The following is a 17,496-nucleotide window of genomic DNA, read 5'->3' on the forward strand; positions in this document are numbered from 1 at the left end:
TTTGCAGCTTTTTGATTTGACACTGCCTAGTTTTGGAACCCAAATGGGGACATTTATAACCTTCTCAGGACCGGGGCTGCCCCGAAATGGCAGAAACTCCCAGTTAAGGATGGAGTTGTTTTCACAAACCCATATTTGTGGATCGATTTATTACATTTTCCCAATAAAATTAGGACTGTATTTTTATAATCTCTAATACTTATATGTCCTATTTTTGGTATTTTCTTTTGCATTAATTTTGTATCACACTCTAAAGCCCACTTTACACGCTACAATATATCTTACGATGTGTCGGCGGGGTCACGTCGTAAGTGACGCACATCCGGCATCGTAAGGTACATTGTAGTGTGTGACAGGTACATGCGATTGCGATTGAACGTTAAAACATTCATCGCATACACGTCGTTGAATCCTGACGAATTGCTCGTTGGGTTGTTCAATGTTCCCGAGGCAGCATACATCGCTCCGTGTGACACCCCGGGAACGATGAACAGATCTTACCTGCCTCCCACGGCTCCAGCCGGCAATGCGGAAGGAAGGAGGTGGCCGGGATCTTTATGTCCCGTTCATCTCTGCCCCTCCGCTTCTATTGGACGGCTGCCGTGTGACGTCACTGTGACGCCGAACGTCCCTCCCACTCCAGGAAGTGGATGTTCGCCGCCCACATCAAGGTCGTATGGACGGGTAAGTACGTGTGACAGGGGTTAATCGTTTGTGCGGCACGTTCAACGAATTGAAAGTGCCACACATACGATGGGGGCGGTTACGATCGCATACGATATCGTATGCAAAATTGCAATGTGTAAAGCAGCCTTAAGAGAGTCCGATTGACCCTTTCCCGTATTTGGGTATGATTTAGTCTATCGGGGGTTAAATGCATTTGCTATGGACTATATTGAGCGTTATGGGGCTCCCAGAATTTGTCATCCCGGGGATGACACAGTTACCTTGATTAATTAGATTTTAATCAGTCATAATTTCGTGTTAAGTGCTGTATAAATGGCCTTTGTTATACGGCTAAAACCTTCACAGACTAACAATGTGCGGCGCGGACTAGTGGCTGTCATTAAACGTCTGCAAAATCAATAGCACTTTTAATTAAAGACAACCGCGACTTGTGCGTCTAAGATGTAATTCTTTTTCCCGCTAACCAAGTCTTCTGTCTCCGCAGACATTATTAAACATCCCCTGCACGATGGTAGCGCAGCAATAGCCAAGGCCTCCTTGTGTCAATTACAGAGAGAACACAAAGCTCAAGACCCTTAAGTGACCTTCCAGTTCTGGGAACAGTTCTGGATTCTTAAGGGGGAAGCTCTTTGCCAAAATTTCCCTCTTTACCCAAAAATTACTCACTTTTCCAACCTAAGTTGAAGGATTTATTCAGGATTGGACTGATTTCTTCTTAAATCCATGCTGCACCAGTATACCTGTTGTGTTTGGTATTAGAAGAACATCCAGAGTCAAGGGTGTATCTATTGGGGTTGTAGAGGCATGAAGTCGCTATCGGACTTTGGATGATGGCTAGTGATGGGTGAGCGTGCTTGGCACTGCTCGTTACTCAATCGAGCATTGGGGTGCTCTCGTACTCACAGTGCTCAGCCGAGAATCATGGATGTTCAGATGTTTCGTCCGTGAAACAACAAACAGAACGCACAGGTTTGCTTCACTCCATGGTGGGAGTCGGCATATTAGTGACAGCCACTCGCAGTCTCGAAATGGCTCTCGCTGGGGGTTACAACAATGTTTTTGGATGTACTGTGTCCCAAAAAAAAGACACTCTCTCCCGCCAGAAATGCTCTTTTTATGGCTGGCTCTATGGTGGTGGAGAGCCGAATTTCCCAATCATTGACTTCAATTATACTCGTTACTCAAGTTGAGCACATCAGAGCGTCTCATCTGCTCAACTCGAGTACCAAGAACACAAGAATTTTAGTGCTCACCCATCACAAATGGTGACCTCCGAACTAATGATGACCGAGCACAAAAGTGCTCGGGTGTGCATTACTCGAATTGAGCATGTAGACGCTCTGACGGGCTCAACTTGAGTAATGATTATAATGGAAATCAATCATTGGGTGGTCTAGCTCTCCACCCATATACAGCCAGCCACGATGAAGGGTGGGCGTTTTTTTTATTTTTTACACACAACATTCAAACATATTGTGTTTACCCCCAATGAGAGCCATTCAAAGACTACAAGCGGTTCTCACTGGGGTTTCGGCTCCCATCATTCACCGATGGGAGCTGGCTCTTAGTGTCAAATGGTTCACGAACAACATGTCCGAGCACCCGCGATACTCGTCCAAGCAACGAGCGTCCTTGATCACCCCGATGCTTCATCAAGCACACTCGCTCATCAATTACGCCCAACTGTTCCCTAACAGATGATGTTGGGGAGTTAAAGATGGGGAAGTTGAGATTCGGACCTCAATTCCTTTTGTTTATAGGGGAGATAAGCTGCTGTCAGGCATCTGGCAGTCACATTGTCTCCTCTGTTCACTAAAAGCACACTATCGCTTGCTTAGCTTTAGTCTTTAGGTTTTTTACACTCTTATAGGGAATGAGTGGTTCATTTCCCATCCAGAGAGTGAGGTCTTATTTAAAGGGACATTTAAAGGGACATAGACTTGTCTACAGGATTGGTCATTAAAGTAGACTAATGGCATCCCACCAATCAGCTGTTTTTTCCTCCAGCGGTGGCTTGATGTAAACACTTTGACTAAAGCTGCTGGGCGGTGCTCCATTCAAAGGGTGGTGTCCTCTTTCAGACATTACAAGTTACTAGAGCCGAGCTCTTATTCTTTTACATTGAAGCTTCGCAACGTCCAGCAGAAGCCGCTACTCTTTAAATGGAGCAACACTCAGCATCTTCATTCAAAGAGTTTACATCCATCTGCTGGCGGATGCAAAAATGATGGTGATGTTGAGGTCGGGATGGTGCAGCAGAGAATAATTCATCCAGAGACAGGACAGGAGCTTTTACCTTTCACTGAAGCTCTGCAGAACAGTCCGCAACATTCCTTACAACCTTCACAATGATGGGGGTTCTTCCTGCCCCAATGAGAGTTTTGTTTCTCTGCTGTGTGGTGGTAGTGTATTTCCTCTTACCGCTACTTCCTTGAAGTCCTGGGAGTTTCAAGAAAATAAAACTCTGAATCCTTGATCCCTTCCAGTGAGCAGGCGACTTGAATCCTGAGGGAAAACTCATTGTTTCTTCTAGAAGTTTCCAGACTCAATCACGTCACTGAGCTCCTGGGCAAATTCACTTTACCCTATGAAAAGGCTAATAGTAGTCTCCCAGTTTGCCACTGACCTTGAAAGTCCAGGTGGCCTAGGGACTGATACCCTGCCAATATGTAGCTGGCCCCTCAAGAGGTTTCAACTGTTACCTCTGGACAGGACGTCTCGATGTTACACTCTTCACTTCACCTCATACCAACTCCAACTGCCACTGTCTCTGAACTTACCTCACACCTGAGCTCCTCCCCTATTTCCTTCTATGGCGCACACACAAGCCCTTCCCGTTTCTCCTTCTAGAGCACACACACAAGCTCCTCCCCTTTCTCCTTATAGGGTGCACACACAAGCTCCTCCCCTTTCTCCTTCTAGGGTGGATAACAGAGAGCACAAGAGAGTGGTGTTTTAATGCCGCGCCAATAGATCACTTCAGATGATGTTCAGACCAGTGTTACTTTATTGTTTTCCAGGTCAACGCGTTTCTGGGGCATCTGCCCCCTTCATCAGGACCACCAAAGAAACAGATAACATCCAATCTGTCTAGTACAGACAATGTATACAATATATAGGTTTTAGTGGACCACTAGTTTTACTGTTTGTATATGTGTATATTTATGGTTGCTTATGCAAATTTTTTATATTTATATGTTGGTTAAATACCCTGATTTTAAGGTTGTACCATATTCTATCTGTTTGTCCCACACGGGGGTTTGTGATTCTCGCCGGTTCACAGGCGATGTGCTCTTAAATCACTATTGTTAGTTTTGTGGTTTCTTTGACCCTAGTATGATCTTAGCGCGATCATGAGTAATCTCATGGTCGGCTCAAAGTCTGAGGTTATACGGGTTCTATAGGTTGTTGCAGGGCGTCTATGAATTAGATTGGCTGAGCATGCGTAATGGTTTTGGTTCCCACGCTCCTGCACTCCCGTGAACTTGTGCCGGCTCATTACCTGTACTTTGCTTCGACGCATGCTCTCTTGCTTTTTTCCCACGGTCTTGTCCTGGGTTGAACTGCGGTCTGAGTTCACAGATCAGAAGCGGTTCTTCTGAATCTCTTTAGTTCTTTCGTTAGGCACACTGCACTTGCTGTTTCATGGTGGTGGTTGAAAGATGTAAAAGCACAGGTGGCGACAGGTTATAATGCCGTGGCTTTGAAATGTCTGAAGTGGATTACACATATTAAATCGAGGGTTCTCATCCCTCCCTTGTGAAATCGCTGACTTGTCCGGCGTATAAGACAAGTTTAATATCCATGGGTGTACACGTATTATTTCACATATTGCAGATGAATGGTTTTACACACTTTTCTTTATTTGCCTTTTATTGTGCACATATATATATATTTTTTTCTCTTTTACACAATACGGAAAATAATGTGTTTCCCTGTATAAGGAAATATATGTTAATACATGTCAAATATGGATGAATTTTTATTTTTATTTTTATTTGTTGTGTTGGTTTTTTTTTTTTTTTTTTTTTTTTTTTTTTTTTTATGTTAAGTGGTTGTTTGACGTCATTCCATGCAACGTGGCAGTCCTTCCCGCTCGTTTTTTTCTTTAGGGGATGTGCCTGTGATGTCAATGTGTCTATATATTGTATACATTGTCTGTACTAGACAGATTGGATGTTATCTGTTTCTTTGGTGGTCCTGATGAAGGGGGCAGATGCCCCAGAAACGCGTTGACCTGGAAAACAATAAAGTAACACTGGTCTGAACATCATCTGAAGTGATCTATTGGCGCGGCATTAAAACACCACTCTCTTGTGCTCTCTGTTATCTACCGTTTTGGTGGCTGCAGCCTTGGATTGTGTGATACATGCGATTACAGTAGTTGTGGCTTCTCACAACTACATCTGGTGAGTAGTTTCACTCCCCCACCCCCACCCCTCACATATTGGGGTAAGACCCTATGCGCTTGTTTTTCCACAGCTTTTTCTCCGTCCTTCTAGGGTGCACACACAAGCTCTGCCCCTTTCTCCTCCTAGGATGCACACATAAGCTCCTCCCCTTTCTCCTTCAAGGGTGCACACACAAGCTCCTCCCTTTTTCCTTCTAGGGCGCACAGACAAGCTTTGTTATTAGCTCAGGTGAACAGCCCCAGTAAGGGAGTGTGGGCAAATGTTTGTATGTGGTGAACAGTAGAGAAAACCGAATATCATTTAAGTTGACAATACATGTTATACAGATTGAAATACACATGTAGCTATTATTTGTGGTGACTCAGACGCAGGGAGCCACAGAACCATGTGTAGATCCTGCACCCATCTGCTACAGATGACCCATCCATCTATGGCCCTTACGTGTCCTTTGACTCTGTGAATTCTGATTAAGTTCATTTGTTCTTTATTATACATGTTCAATACATTATTATCATTGTAGTAAAACCTTCAGCAGACTGAAAATACATTACAACCACTAGGAGGCCACATGAAGACACCTACAACATAAACATCTCCCAACAGAGTATCCCAAAATCAATTTTTTTATTTTCAAAACTGCTCATCTAACACCACTTATGTTAATATATGGAATAGAGAAAAAGAAAAGAAGAATACATCTCTATATGCAGCATGTGTCAATGATAAAACACCCCTAGCCCACCTGCAAAGCTCCAGTTGCACCAGTGTTACAGAATTATCAAAAAGATAATCAGAATAAATCAGAATTTATTAGGTCTATTTTTACACAATTCTTGATTAAGAAAATTTCTTAACCATTGGGAACAAGACTAATGAATTTAATAATAATAATAATAATAATAATAATAATAATAATAATAATAATAATAATAAAAATTAAAATGTAATAAATAATACTTTTTATTTTGTTTTATTTTATGATTTACCGAAAAATCATAAAACATGCAGTAGCTAAATATTTGGGTAAGTGAAAGGGTGAAGAAAGTAGCACCAACCTCGCCTGCACGCTGCGCGCTCCCCCTATGCTGAACAGCTTGCTGCAAGTTATGATCTTAGGTGCAGATGTCTTGATTAAGCAATGCTGTCATATTTAGTTATAGCCAGGGGCCCTAATACCGAGCCGGGGTATGCGGTGGCAGAGGTTACCACAAGGAGATGCAAAGCCACATGGAGACTACTAAATCCATACATCACACAGCAGAGTTATACGAGTTCCCAAAATAATAGTATTCCTGCATTATATTTATTCAAATAGAAAAGAAACAACTATAAACAAAATATAAAAAACCCAACATACTCCCTGCTGCTTGTAATACAAAACGTGTTGTAGGTGGTGCATTCATTTTTTACTAGATGTTATAATGTAATCCTTGTACATAGGAGCAGTATTATAGCAGTTATATTATTGTATATAGGGGCAGTATTATAGTAGTTATATTCTTGTACATAGGGGCAGTATTATAGTAGTTATATTCTTGTACATAGGAGCAGTATTATAGTAGTTATATTCTTGTACATAGGAGCAGTATTATAGTAGTTATATTCTTGTACATAGGAGCAGTATTATAGTAGTTATATTCTTGTACATAGGAGCAGTATTATAGTAGTTATATTCTTGTACATAGGAGCAGTATTATAGTAGTTATATTCTTGTACATAGGAGCAGTATTATAGTAGTTATATTCTTGTACATAGGAGCAGTATTATAGTAGTTATATTCTTATACATAGGGGCAGTATTATAGTAGTTATATTCTTGTGCATAGGAGCAGTATTATAGTAGTTATATTCTTGTAAATAGGGGCAGTATTATAGAAGTTATAATCTTGTACATAGGAGCAATATTATAGTAGTTATATTCTTGTACATTGGGGCAGTATTATAGTAATTATATTCTTGCACATAGGGGCAGTATTATAGTAGTTATATTCTTGTGCATAGGAGCAGTGTTATAGTAGTTATATTCTTGTACATAGGGGCAGTATTATAGTAGTTATATTCTTGTACATAAGGGCAGTATTATAGTAGTTATATTCTTGTACATAAGGGCAGTATTATAGTAGTTATATTCTTGTAAATAGGGGCAGTATTATAGAAGTTATATTCTTGTACATAGGAGCAGTATTATAGTAGTTATATTCTTGTACATAGGAGCAGTGTTATAGTAGTTATATTCTTGTACATAGGAGTAGTATTATAGTAGTTATATTCTTGTACATAGGAGCAGTGTTATAGTAGTTATATTCTTGTACATATGGGCAGTATTATAGTAGTTATATTCTTGTGCATAGGAGCAGTATTATAGTAGTTATATTCTTGTAAATAGGGGCAGTATTATAGAAGTTATATTCTTGTACATAGGAGCAGTATTATAGTAGTTATATTCTTGTACATAGGGGCAGTATTAAAGTAATTATATTCTTGCACATAGGGGCAGTATTATAGTAGTTATATTCTTGTACATAGGTTGCAGTGTTTTAGTAGTTATATTCTTGTACATAGGGGCAGTATTATAGTAGTTATATTCTTGTACATAGGTTGCAGTGTTTTAGTAGTTATATTCTTGTACATAGGGGCAGTATTATAGAAGTTATATTCTTGTACATAGGAGCAGTATTATAGTAGTTATATTCTTGTACATAGGGGCAATTTTTATTAGAAAAAACAAACATAAATACATGAATAAGAAACAAAAACTCACATTAATACAGGTCACAAATCACTGAGGTTACACAGACACCGCCACTAAATAATCAGATCAAATACAGAAATAAAGTAACGAGTCCACACCTGTGCGGGGAATGAAGCATCAATGAAACTCAGCAATCACCATACAATATATAGAAGGAGCAGAGTGATACTCATCATCCCGAGTCAGGGACATTCTGTCCACCACCGGTGTCCATGGCAGATTCTACCTGAGGGTCTACAGAGAGGGGCCTCCGCTTTGGCGGGGGATGTTCCTCTATGTCCCTGTCACATTCAAGTGTCCCCAATTCCCTCTCAAAATCATCATCATGGGACAAAGCCCCATACTTGTTGGACACGACCATCGCACCCACAGAGCTCTGGACCTTCTTACTCGCCCTGTCACATGCAGCCTCAGGTCTACGGGAGGACGCGTCCTTCTTCTTCCTTTTATTCTGACTAATGGTCCAGTCATCAGATACAGATGCTGAAGGGGGGGCCACCTGAGACTGCCGGACCTGAGGGACGACCTCCATGTTCCCCTCCTCACCCTCCTGCTCTGGTACTGGTATTAGCTGAGCGGACACCCGGGGGATATCGGAGTTGGGCAGTACCTCTCCTGATGGTAAAACCTCCTCCTGGGCCTCTGCCACCACCTCCTGAGCCTCCGCCACCTCCTCCTGAGCCTCCGCTGCCACCTCCTGAGCCTCTGCCCCTGCCATCACATCCTCATCAGGGAACACTCTGCAGATGTTGTGCCAGGCGTCTGGACAGTCCCGGTGAGGGTGGCCCATCTTACCACAGAGGTTGCACCTGACGTCCCGGCAGTCTGCAGCGACATGACCGATGTCCCCACACAGGCTGCACTTCACCACGGTACAGGCATTGGCCAGATGACCAGTCTTACCACATTTGAAGCACTTTCGGGGCTGCCCGGGGTAGTAACATCTCCCCTTCTCCCTCCCAATGAAGAAGGAGTTGGGCAGGTGGGCAGTGATGTTATTATATTGCCTCAGCTTCACCTGTACCTTCCACCCCATAGTCCAGATACCGTCCTCATCCCTGACCTTGGTGAGGCCAGAGACGAGGTCACAATGTCTCCGGAGCCACACCTCGATGTCCTGTGGGGGAACGGCCTCATTCCAGAAGGTGACATTCACAGTAACAGTATCTGGCCTGGAAATAGGGACCAACAAAAACTCATTCCAGTCCTCGGTGTCCCTGAAGTTGGGGTAATCGGCCCAGAACCTGTCCAGGTCAGACATGAGCTTAAAGCTGACGTCATAGCCCTGCCCGTCCTGCAGATTAGAGACCGCCAGGATCTCACGCGGCACAAACCCCATCTGGCGGCACAGCAGCTCCCTCACCACAAACCTGCGCTGCGGCAGAACCTCCTTGGGACCTATGTACTTAAAACGCACAACATTAATACGCTTGAAAGTCTGACCGGTATAATGGGCGCCGGAGGTGAAGGATGGTGCGCCGTGGCTCCAGGCATTCCTGGGGGGCACCTGCCGGGACACCCTGGGCTGACGGACAGGACGAGGGTCTGTAGCAGGGGGGGCTGGTACACCTTGCGGGTTAGATAGCAAAGGGGGAAAATCACATATGTCATGCACATCAACATGAGCAGCATCATCATCATCACATGGTGCAATGTCCATCACAGACTGTGAATCCCCTCCAGCCCCCGACCCCACAGGCACAACAACACCATCCCCAGGCTGTGCACCGGCCTCAGCAGCACAGACAGTCACACATGGAAGGTCCTGCTCTTGTGCGGGGCACTCTGGGACTTGTAGTGCCCCCACAGTCTGAGGTGTAAGCTCCTGTAGCTGCAGTTGTGTCCCATCCAGAAAACAGAATCTGGCCGCCTGTATCACCGGTCGCGTCTGCTGTTGGGGGGTCTCGTCCCGAGCGGCCTCTGACTGCACAGCAGGGGTCTCCACAGCACAGTCCTGCCTATGGGAGGCCAAACATTCCTGGGTCATATAGGACTCCTTCAGGGGCCCCATACTCTCCAGCACAGTGTCCATGTCCTGCACCACACTCGCCAGCTCCAAACCCTTCTTGTTCAGTCTCTGGTCACACACAGAGGTCAGGTCAGGATTAGTGGCCTTCAGATTATAGATAAAGTCTATCTCCACCTGCAGCATGCCTTTCATCGACCGTAACTCACCCAGTCTTCTGACTAGTCCAGGCATCTCATCCGCTAGCTGCGGCTCGGGTACACACACTGTATCCACAGCTTCAGGCTTGGCCACAGGTGCAGGGACCTTGAATACAGGCTTGTTACAGGCCTCCACCACAGATGTCTGCATGGTGGTCTTGCTGGACCCAGGCACTGGGACTTGCTTACCGCTGGCACCGGACTGCGACCTGGTGCGGCCTGAGCTCGCCATGCCGGACACCACATGCTGCTGCCGGAGATTCTCTTGCAGGGTCTGCTTCTCCAAAGATGTCCTCTGTCTGCGGGCCGGAGAGCTGAGCTGCACAGCTGACGGTGATGGAGGCTGAGCTCCTGGCTGGAGCTGTGCACTGACCGGGGCTTCTCTGCAGGAATCACAAGACTTAACACTTTGCTGCATTTCTTTAGGGACATATTCCGGCTTCTTTGCTGCACTTGGAGTTGGTTTTCCTCCCAAAACATTACACACCGATTCCTTAGATTCTCCTTTCTTGCTGGAGCTTTGTGCTACAGTCACAGGTCTCACAGCGACTCTGGGGGTGGTATTCCCAATGGAAGAGGCCTGGGAGCCGTGTCCCAGTGTAGGCCGGGAAGCCTGGGCCTTGCCTGGGGAGCTTCCCCGCCCAGGGGGGCCCCGCCCTGGGCTTGCTCCAGACATCAGGAGAACTGCTCACACACAACCTCACAGCTTGGGGGCAGTATTATACTAGTTATATTCTTGTACATAGGGGCAGTATTATAGTAGTTATATTCTTATACATAGGGGCAGTATTATAGTAATTATATTCTTGCTCATAGGAGCAGTATTATAGTAGTTATATTCTTGTAAATAGGGGCAGTATTATAGAAGTTATATTCTTGTACATAGGAGCAGTATTATATTAGTTATATTCTTGTATATAGGGGCAGTATTATAGTAGTTATATTCTTGTACATAGGGGCAGTATTATAGTAGTTATATTCTTGCACATAGGGGCAGTATTATAGTAGTTATATTCTTGTACATAGGGGCAGTATTGTAGTAGTTATATTCTTGTACATAGGAGCAGTATTGTAGCAGTTATATTCTTGTACATAGGAGCAGTATTATAGTAGTTATATTCTTGTATATAGGAGCAGTATTATAGTAGTTATATTCTTGTACATAGGGGCAGTATTATAGTAGTTATATTCTTGTACATTGGAGCAGTATTATAGTAGTTATATTCTTGTACATAGGGGCAGTATTATAGTAGTTATATTCTTGTACATAGGGGCAGTATTAAAGTAATTATATTCTTGCACATAGGGGCAGTATTATAGTAGTTATATTGTTGTACATAGGTTGCAGTGTTTTAGTAGTTATATTCTTGTACATAGGGGCAGTATTATAGTAGTTATATTCTTGTACATAGGTTGCAGTGTTTTAGTAGTTATATTCTTGTACATAGGGGCAGTATTATAGAAGTTATATTCTTGTACATAGGAGCAGTATTATAGTAGTTATATTCTTGTACATAGGGGCAGTATTATACTAGTTATATTCTTGTACATAGGGGCAGTATTATAGTAGTTATATTCTTATACATAGGGGCAGTATTATAGTAATTATATTCTTGCTCATAGGAGCAGTATTATAGTAGTTATATTCTTGTAAATAGGGGCAGTATTATAGAAGTTTTATTCTTGTACATAGGAGCAGTATTATATTAGTTATATTCTTGTATATAGGGGCAGTATTATAGTAGTTATATTCTTGTACATAGGGGCAGTATTATAGTAGTTATATTCTTGCACATAGGGGCAGTATTATAGTAGTTATATTCTTGTACATAGGGGCAGTATTATAGTAGTTATATTCTTGTACATAGGGGCAGTATTATAGTAGTTATATTCTTGCACATAGGGGCAGTATTATAGTAGTTATATTCTTGTATATAGGGGCAGTATTATAGTAGTTATATTCTTGTACATAGGGGCAGTATTATAGTAGTTATATTCTTGCACATAGGGGCAGTATTATAGTAGTTATATTCTTGTACATAGGAGCAGTATTGTAGCAGTTATATTCTTGTACATAGGAGCAGTATTATAGTAGTTATATTCTTGTATATAGGAGCAGTATTATAGTAGTTATATTCTTGTACATAAGGGCAGTATTATAGTAGTTATATTCTTGTACATAAGGGCAGTATTATAGTAGTTATATTCTTGTAAATAGGGGCAGTATTATAGAAGTTATATTCTTGTACATAGGAGCAGTATTATAGTAGTTATATTCTTGTACATAGGAGCAGTGTTATAGTAGTTATATTCTTGTACATAGGAGTAGTATTATAGTAGTTATATTCTTGTACATAGGAGCAGTGTTATAGTAGTTATATTCTTGTACATATGGGCAGTATTATAGTAGTTATATTCTTGTGCATAGGAGCAGTATTATAGTAGTTATATTCTTGTAAATAGGGGCAGTATTATAGAAGTTATATTCTTGTACATAGGAGCAGTATTATAGTAGTTATATTCTTGTACATAGGGGCAGTATTAAAGTAATTATATTCTTGCACATAGGGGCAGTATTATAGTAGTTATATTCTTGTACATAGGTTGCAGTGTTTTAGTAGTTATATTCTTGTACATAGGGGCAGTATTATAGTAGTTATATTCTTGTACATAGGTTGCAGTGTTTTAGTAGTTATATTCTTGTACATAGGGGCAGTATTATAGAAGTTATATTCTTGTACATAGGAGCAGTATTATAGTAGTTATATTCTTGTACATAGGGGCAGTATTATACTAGTTATATTCTTGTACATAGGGGCAGTATTATAGTAGTTATATTCTTATACATAGGGGCAGTATTATAGTAATTATATTCTTGCTCATAGGAGCAGTATTATAGTAGTTATATTCTTGTAAATAGGGGCAGTATTATAGAAGTTATATTCTTGTACATAGGAGCAGTATTATATTAGTTATATTCTTGTATATAGGGGCAGTATTATAGTAGTTATATTCTTGTACATAGGGGCAGTATTATAGTAGTTATATTCTTGCACATAGGGGCAGTATTATAGTAGTTATATTCTTGTACATAGGGGCAGTATTGTAGTAGTTATATTCTTGTACATAGGAGCAGTATTGTAGCAGTTATATTCTTGTACATAGGAGCAGTATTATAGTAGTTATATTCTTGTATATAGGAGCAGTATTATAGTAGTTATATTCTTGTACATTAGGGGCAGTATTATAGTAGTTATATTCTTGTACATTGGGGCAGTATTATAGTAGTTATATTCTTGTACATAGGGGCAGTATTATAGTAGTTATATTCTTGTACATAGGGGCAGTATTAAAGTAATTATATTCTTGCACATAGGGGCAGTATTATAGTAGTTATATTCTTGTACATAGGTTGCAGTGTTTTAGTAGTTATATTCTTGTACATAGGGGCAGTATTATAGTAGTTATATTCTTGTACATAGGTTGCAGTGTTTTAGTAGTTATATTCTTGTACATAGGGGCAGTATTATAGAAGTTATATTCTTGTACATAGGAGCAGTATTATAGTAGTTATATTCTTGTACATAGGGGCAGTATTATACTAGTTATATTCTTGTACATAGGGGCAGTATTATAGTAGTTATATTCTTATACATAGGGGCAGTATTATAGTAATTATATTCTTGCTCATAGGAGCAGTATTATAGTAGTTATATTCTTGTAAATAGGGGCAGTATTATAGAAGTTTTATTCTTGTACATAGGAGCAGTATTATATTAGTTATATTCTTGTATATAGGGGCAGTATTATAGTAGTTATATTCTTGTACATAGGGGCAGTATTATAGTAGTTATATTCTTGCACATAGGGGCAGTATTATAGTAGTTATATTCTTGTACATAGGGGCAGTATTATAGTAGTTATATTCTTGTACATAGGGGCAGTATTATAGTAGTTATATTCTTGCACATAGGGGCAGTATTATAGTAGTTATATTCTTGTATATAGGGGCAGTATTATAGTAGTTATATTCTTGTACATAGGGGCAGTATTATAGTAGTTATATTCTTGCACATAGGGGCAGTATTATAGTAGTTATATTCTTGTACATAGGAGCAGTATTGTAGCAGTTATATTCTTGTACATAGGAGCAGTATTATAGTAGTTATATTCTTGTATATAGGAGCAGTATTATAGTAGTTATATTCTTGTACATAGGGGCAGTATTATAGTAGTTATATTCTTGTACATTGGGGCAGTATTATAGTAGTTATATTCTTGTACATAGGGGCAGTATTATAGTAGTTATATTCTTGTATATAGGAGCAGTATTATAGTAGTTATATTCTTGTACATAGGGGGCAGTATTATAGTAGTTATATTCTTGTACATAGGGGCAGTATTATAGTAGTTATATTCTTGTACATTGGGGCGGTATTATAGTAGTTATATTCTTGTACATAGGGGCAGTATTATAGTAGTTATATTCTTGTATATAGGGGCAGTATTATAGTAGTTATATTCTTGTACATAGGAGGCAGTATTATAGTAGTTATATTCTTGTACATAGGGGCAGTATTATAGTAGTTATATTCTTGTACATAGGAGGCAGTATTATAGTAGTTATATTCTTGTACATAGGGGGCAGTATTATAGTAGTTATATTCTTGTACATTGGGGCAGTATTATAGTAGTTATATTCTTGTATATAGGGGCAGTATTATAGTAGTTATATTCTTGTATATAGGGGCAGTATTATAGTAGTTATATTCTTGTACATAGGGGCAGTATTATAGTAGTTATATTCTTGTATATAGGGGCAGTATTATAGTAGTTATATTCTTGTACATAGGAGGCAGTATTATAGTAGTTATATTCTTGTACATAGGGGCAGTATTATAGTAGTTATATTCTTGTACATAGGAGGCAGTATTATAGTAGTTATATTCTTGTACATAGGGGGCAGTATTATAGTAGTTATATTCTTGTACATTGGGGCAGTATTATAGTAGTTATATTCTTGTACATAGGGGCAGTATTATAGTAGTTATATTCTTGTATATAGGGGCAGTATTATAGTAGTTATATTCTTGTACATAGGAGGCAGTATTATAGTAGTTATATTCTTGTACATAGGGGCAGTATTATAGTAGTTATATTCTTGTACATAGGGGCAGTATTATAGTAGTTATATTCTTGTACATAGGAGGCAGTATTATAGTAGTTATATTCTTGTACATAGGAGGCAGTATTATAGTAGTTATATTCTTGTACATAGGGGCAGTATTATAGTAGTTATATTCTTGTACATAGGAGGCAGTATTATAGTAGTTATATTCTTGTACATAGGGGGCAGTATTATAGTAGTTATATTCTTGTACATAGGGGGCAGTATTATAGTAGTTATATTCTTGTATATAGGGGCAGTATTATAGTAGTTATATTCTTGTATATAGGGGCAGTATTATAGTAGTTATATTCTTGTACATAGGAGGCAGTATTATAGTAGTTATATTCTTGCACATAGGGGCAGTATTATAGTAGTTATATTCTTGTACATAGGGGGCAGTATTATAGTAGTTATATTCTTGTACATTGGGGCAGTATTATAGTAGTTATATTCTTGTACATAGGGGCAGTATTATAGTAGTTATATTCTTGTATATAGGGGCAGTATTATAGTAGTTATATTCTTGTACATAGGGGCAGTATTATAGTAAGAAGGGGGTTTGTCAAGTTCAGCTGAAGACATGTGCATGGACTCGACAAGGCATGGTGAATATACAGAGAAGTAGGAGGTGTAAAGCGTTCGGGTAAATTAATAATGAACTTTCTTTTTCAGTTAAAAGCATAAACAGAGCACACACGGACCGGAGCGATTCCAACTGACGCATTTCGGATACACATGGTACCTTTAGTCGTAACAACTATTACAGTAGTTGTATTTTTGCCCATATTGCTACTTTGTGTAATAAATAAATAAAAAGTTAAGTTTTTCTTTGCCTCTCATATAACAGAGGTGGAATTATTTGGGTAAACCACACAGGTCCCGAGAGTGGGTAGCAAATCTTTTTCCCAACTGCTCCTGATAACTTCTGTTAAATGCATTTTTCGCCAGGTGGGAACAGTCAGCGAAGAAACAAGATCTTTCCAGTATAGGAGAAAATACAGAGTGATACAATTTATAAGAACATCAGGTATTTTAATGTATCAATGATGTTAATGTGGTTATATTAAAAGATGATTCAGGTGTGAATATTGAGTGGACCTGCCCTTAGATGCCAGGACACAGGACACAGGAGATCTTCATCTTTGCTTTTGAAGGTAAAAGTTCTATTTCAACAGTTCCAAAAAGTCTCTTCCATGTTGATGTTTTCTTTATTCTTTCTTTATTATTCTTTCTTCTTTATTTCTTTATTAAGGCCCCGTCACACGCAACGACGTATCTAACGATATATCGCCGGGGGTCACGTATTCCGTGACGCACATTCGGCATCTATAGTGACGTCGTTGCGTGTGACACCAACGAACGGTCGTTAACGATGGAAAATACTCACCAAATCGTCCATCGTTGACACGTCGTTCATTTTCAAAATATCGTTGATTGTTGAGGACGCAGGTTGTTCGTCATTTCTGTGGCAGCACACATCGCTACATGTGACACCTCGGAAACGACGAACTACAGCTTACCTGCGGCCGCCGGCAATGAGGAAGGAAGGAGGTGGGCGGGATGTTACGGCCGCTCATCTCCGCCCCTCTGCTTCTATTGGGCGGCCACTTAGTGACGCCGCTGTGACACCGCCCGAACCGCCCCCTTAGGAAGGAGGCGGTTTGCTGGCCACAGCGACATCGCTAGGCAGGTAAGTACGTGTGACGGGTCCAAGCGATATTGTGCGCCACGGGCAGCGATTTGCACCGAAGGGGGTGGGTACGCACGCTAGCGATATCGCTGCGTGTAACGGGGCCTTTAGACTTGTCCATTGGCAGAAGTGCTGTAATTTGCAGATTTTCACACCACCATCTTCATGCTCACTTCTTTCTTACAAACCTTTGCTCAGTTTTCCATTTGCCACTTAAAATCAGAGATATGACCTGTTACATTAATTATATCTGATTATTGTCTATAAATTATAATAAGCAATTCACATTATAAAAAAGACACTAAAAGGCTTAGGAGAAAATAATATTTATAGGTATAGGATGAATATTTTTTTTCTGTTAGTTTCTGATTTTTTTTATTGTATCCTGATAAATCGTGTTTAAGGAGGGGGTGGTAATGGGAATCATGTCCGACTTGCTACAGATCTATGAAACCTTTGTTTTAACAAACTGCATAATATAAGAAATGTAATAGAACATATTAGAGAAATCTGTTTCTTTTCCCTCCTATGAGCCACTTCTTTCACTACCTTTGCCTCCTGAATTCACCATTTACCCTAAAAAAAATTGTAAAAATATGTCTGACCGGACAACACAGGCT

The 17,496-nt window shown here is 40.3% G+C and overlaps 1 protein-coding gene across 1 annotated transcript in view; it reads right to left on the minus strand.

The window, feature by feature from the left end:
• Positions 1 to 17,496, minus strand: part of LOC142297162 (uncharacterized) — a 37,829-nt gene that overhangs the window by 962 nt on the left and 19,371 nt on the right. The window contains exons 2-3 of the mRNA XM_075341434.1: positions 8,545 to 9,419; positions 8,077 to 8,421 (exon numbers count right to left, since the gene is read on the minus strand). Of these exons, the coding sequence (XP_075197549.1) occupies positions 8,077 to 8,421; positions 8,545 to 9,419 (1,220 nt within the window). The remainder of the gene's footprint in view (positions 1 to 8,076; positions 8,422 to 8,544; positions 9,420 to 17,496) is intronic.

The sequence above is a fragment of the Anomaloglossus baeobatrachus genome, chromosome 3 (genome assembly GCF_048569485.1).
Source record: "Anomaloglossus baeobatrachus isolate aAnoBae1 chromosome 3, aAnoBae1.hap1, whole genome shotgun sequence".
NCBI classification, from domain to species: Eukaryota; Metazoa; Chordata; class Amphibia; order Anura; family Aromobatidae; genus Anomaloglossus; species Anomaloglossus baeobatrachus.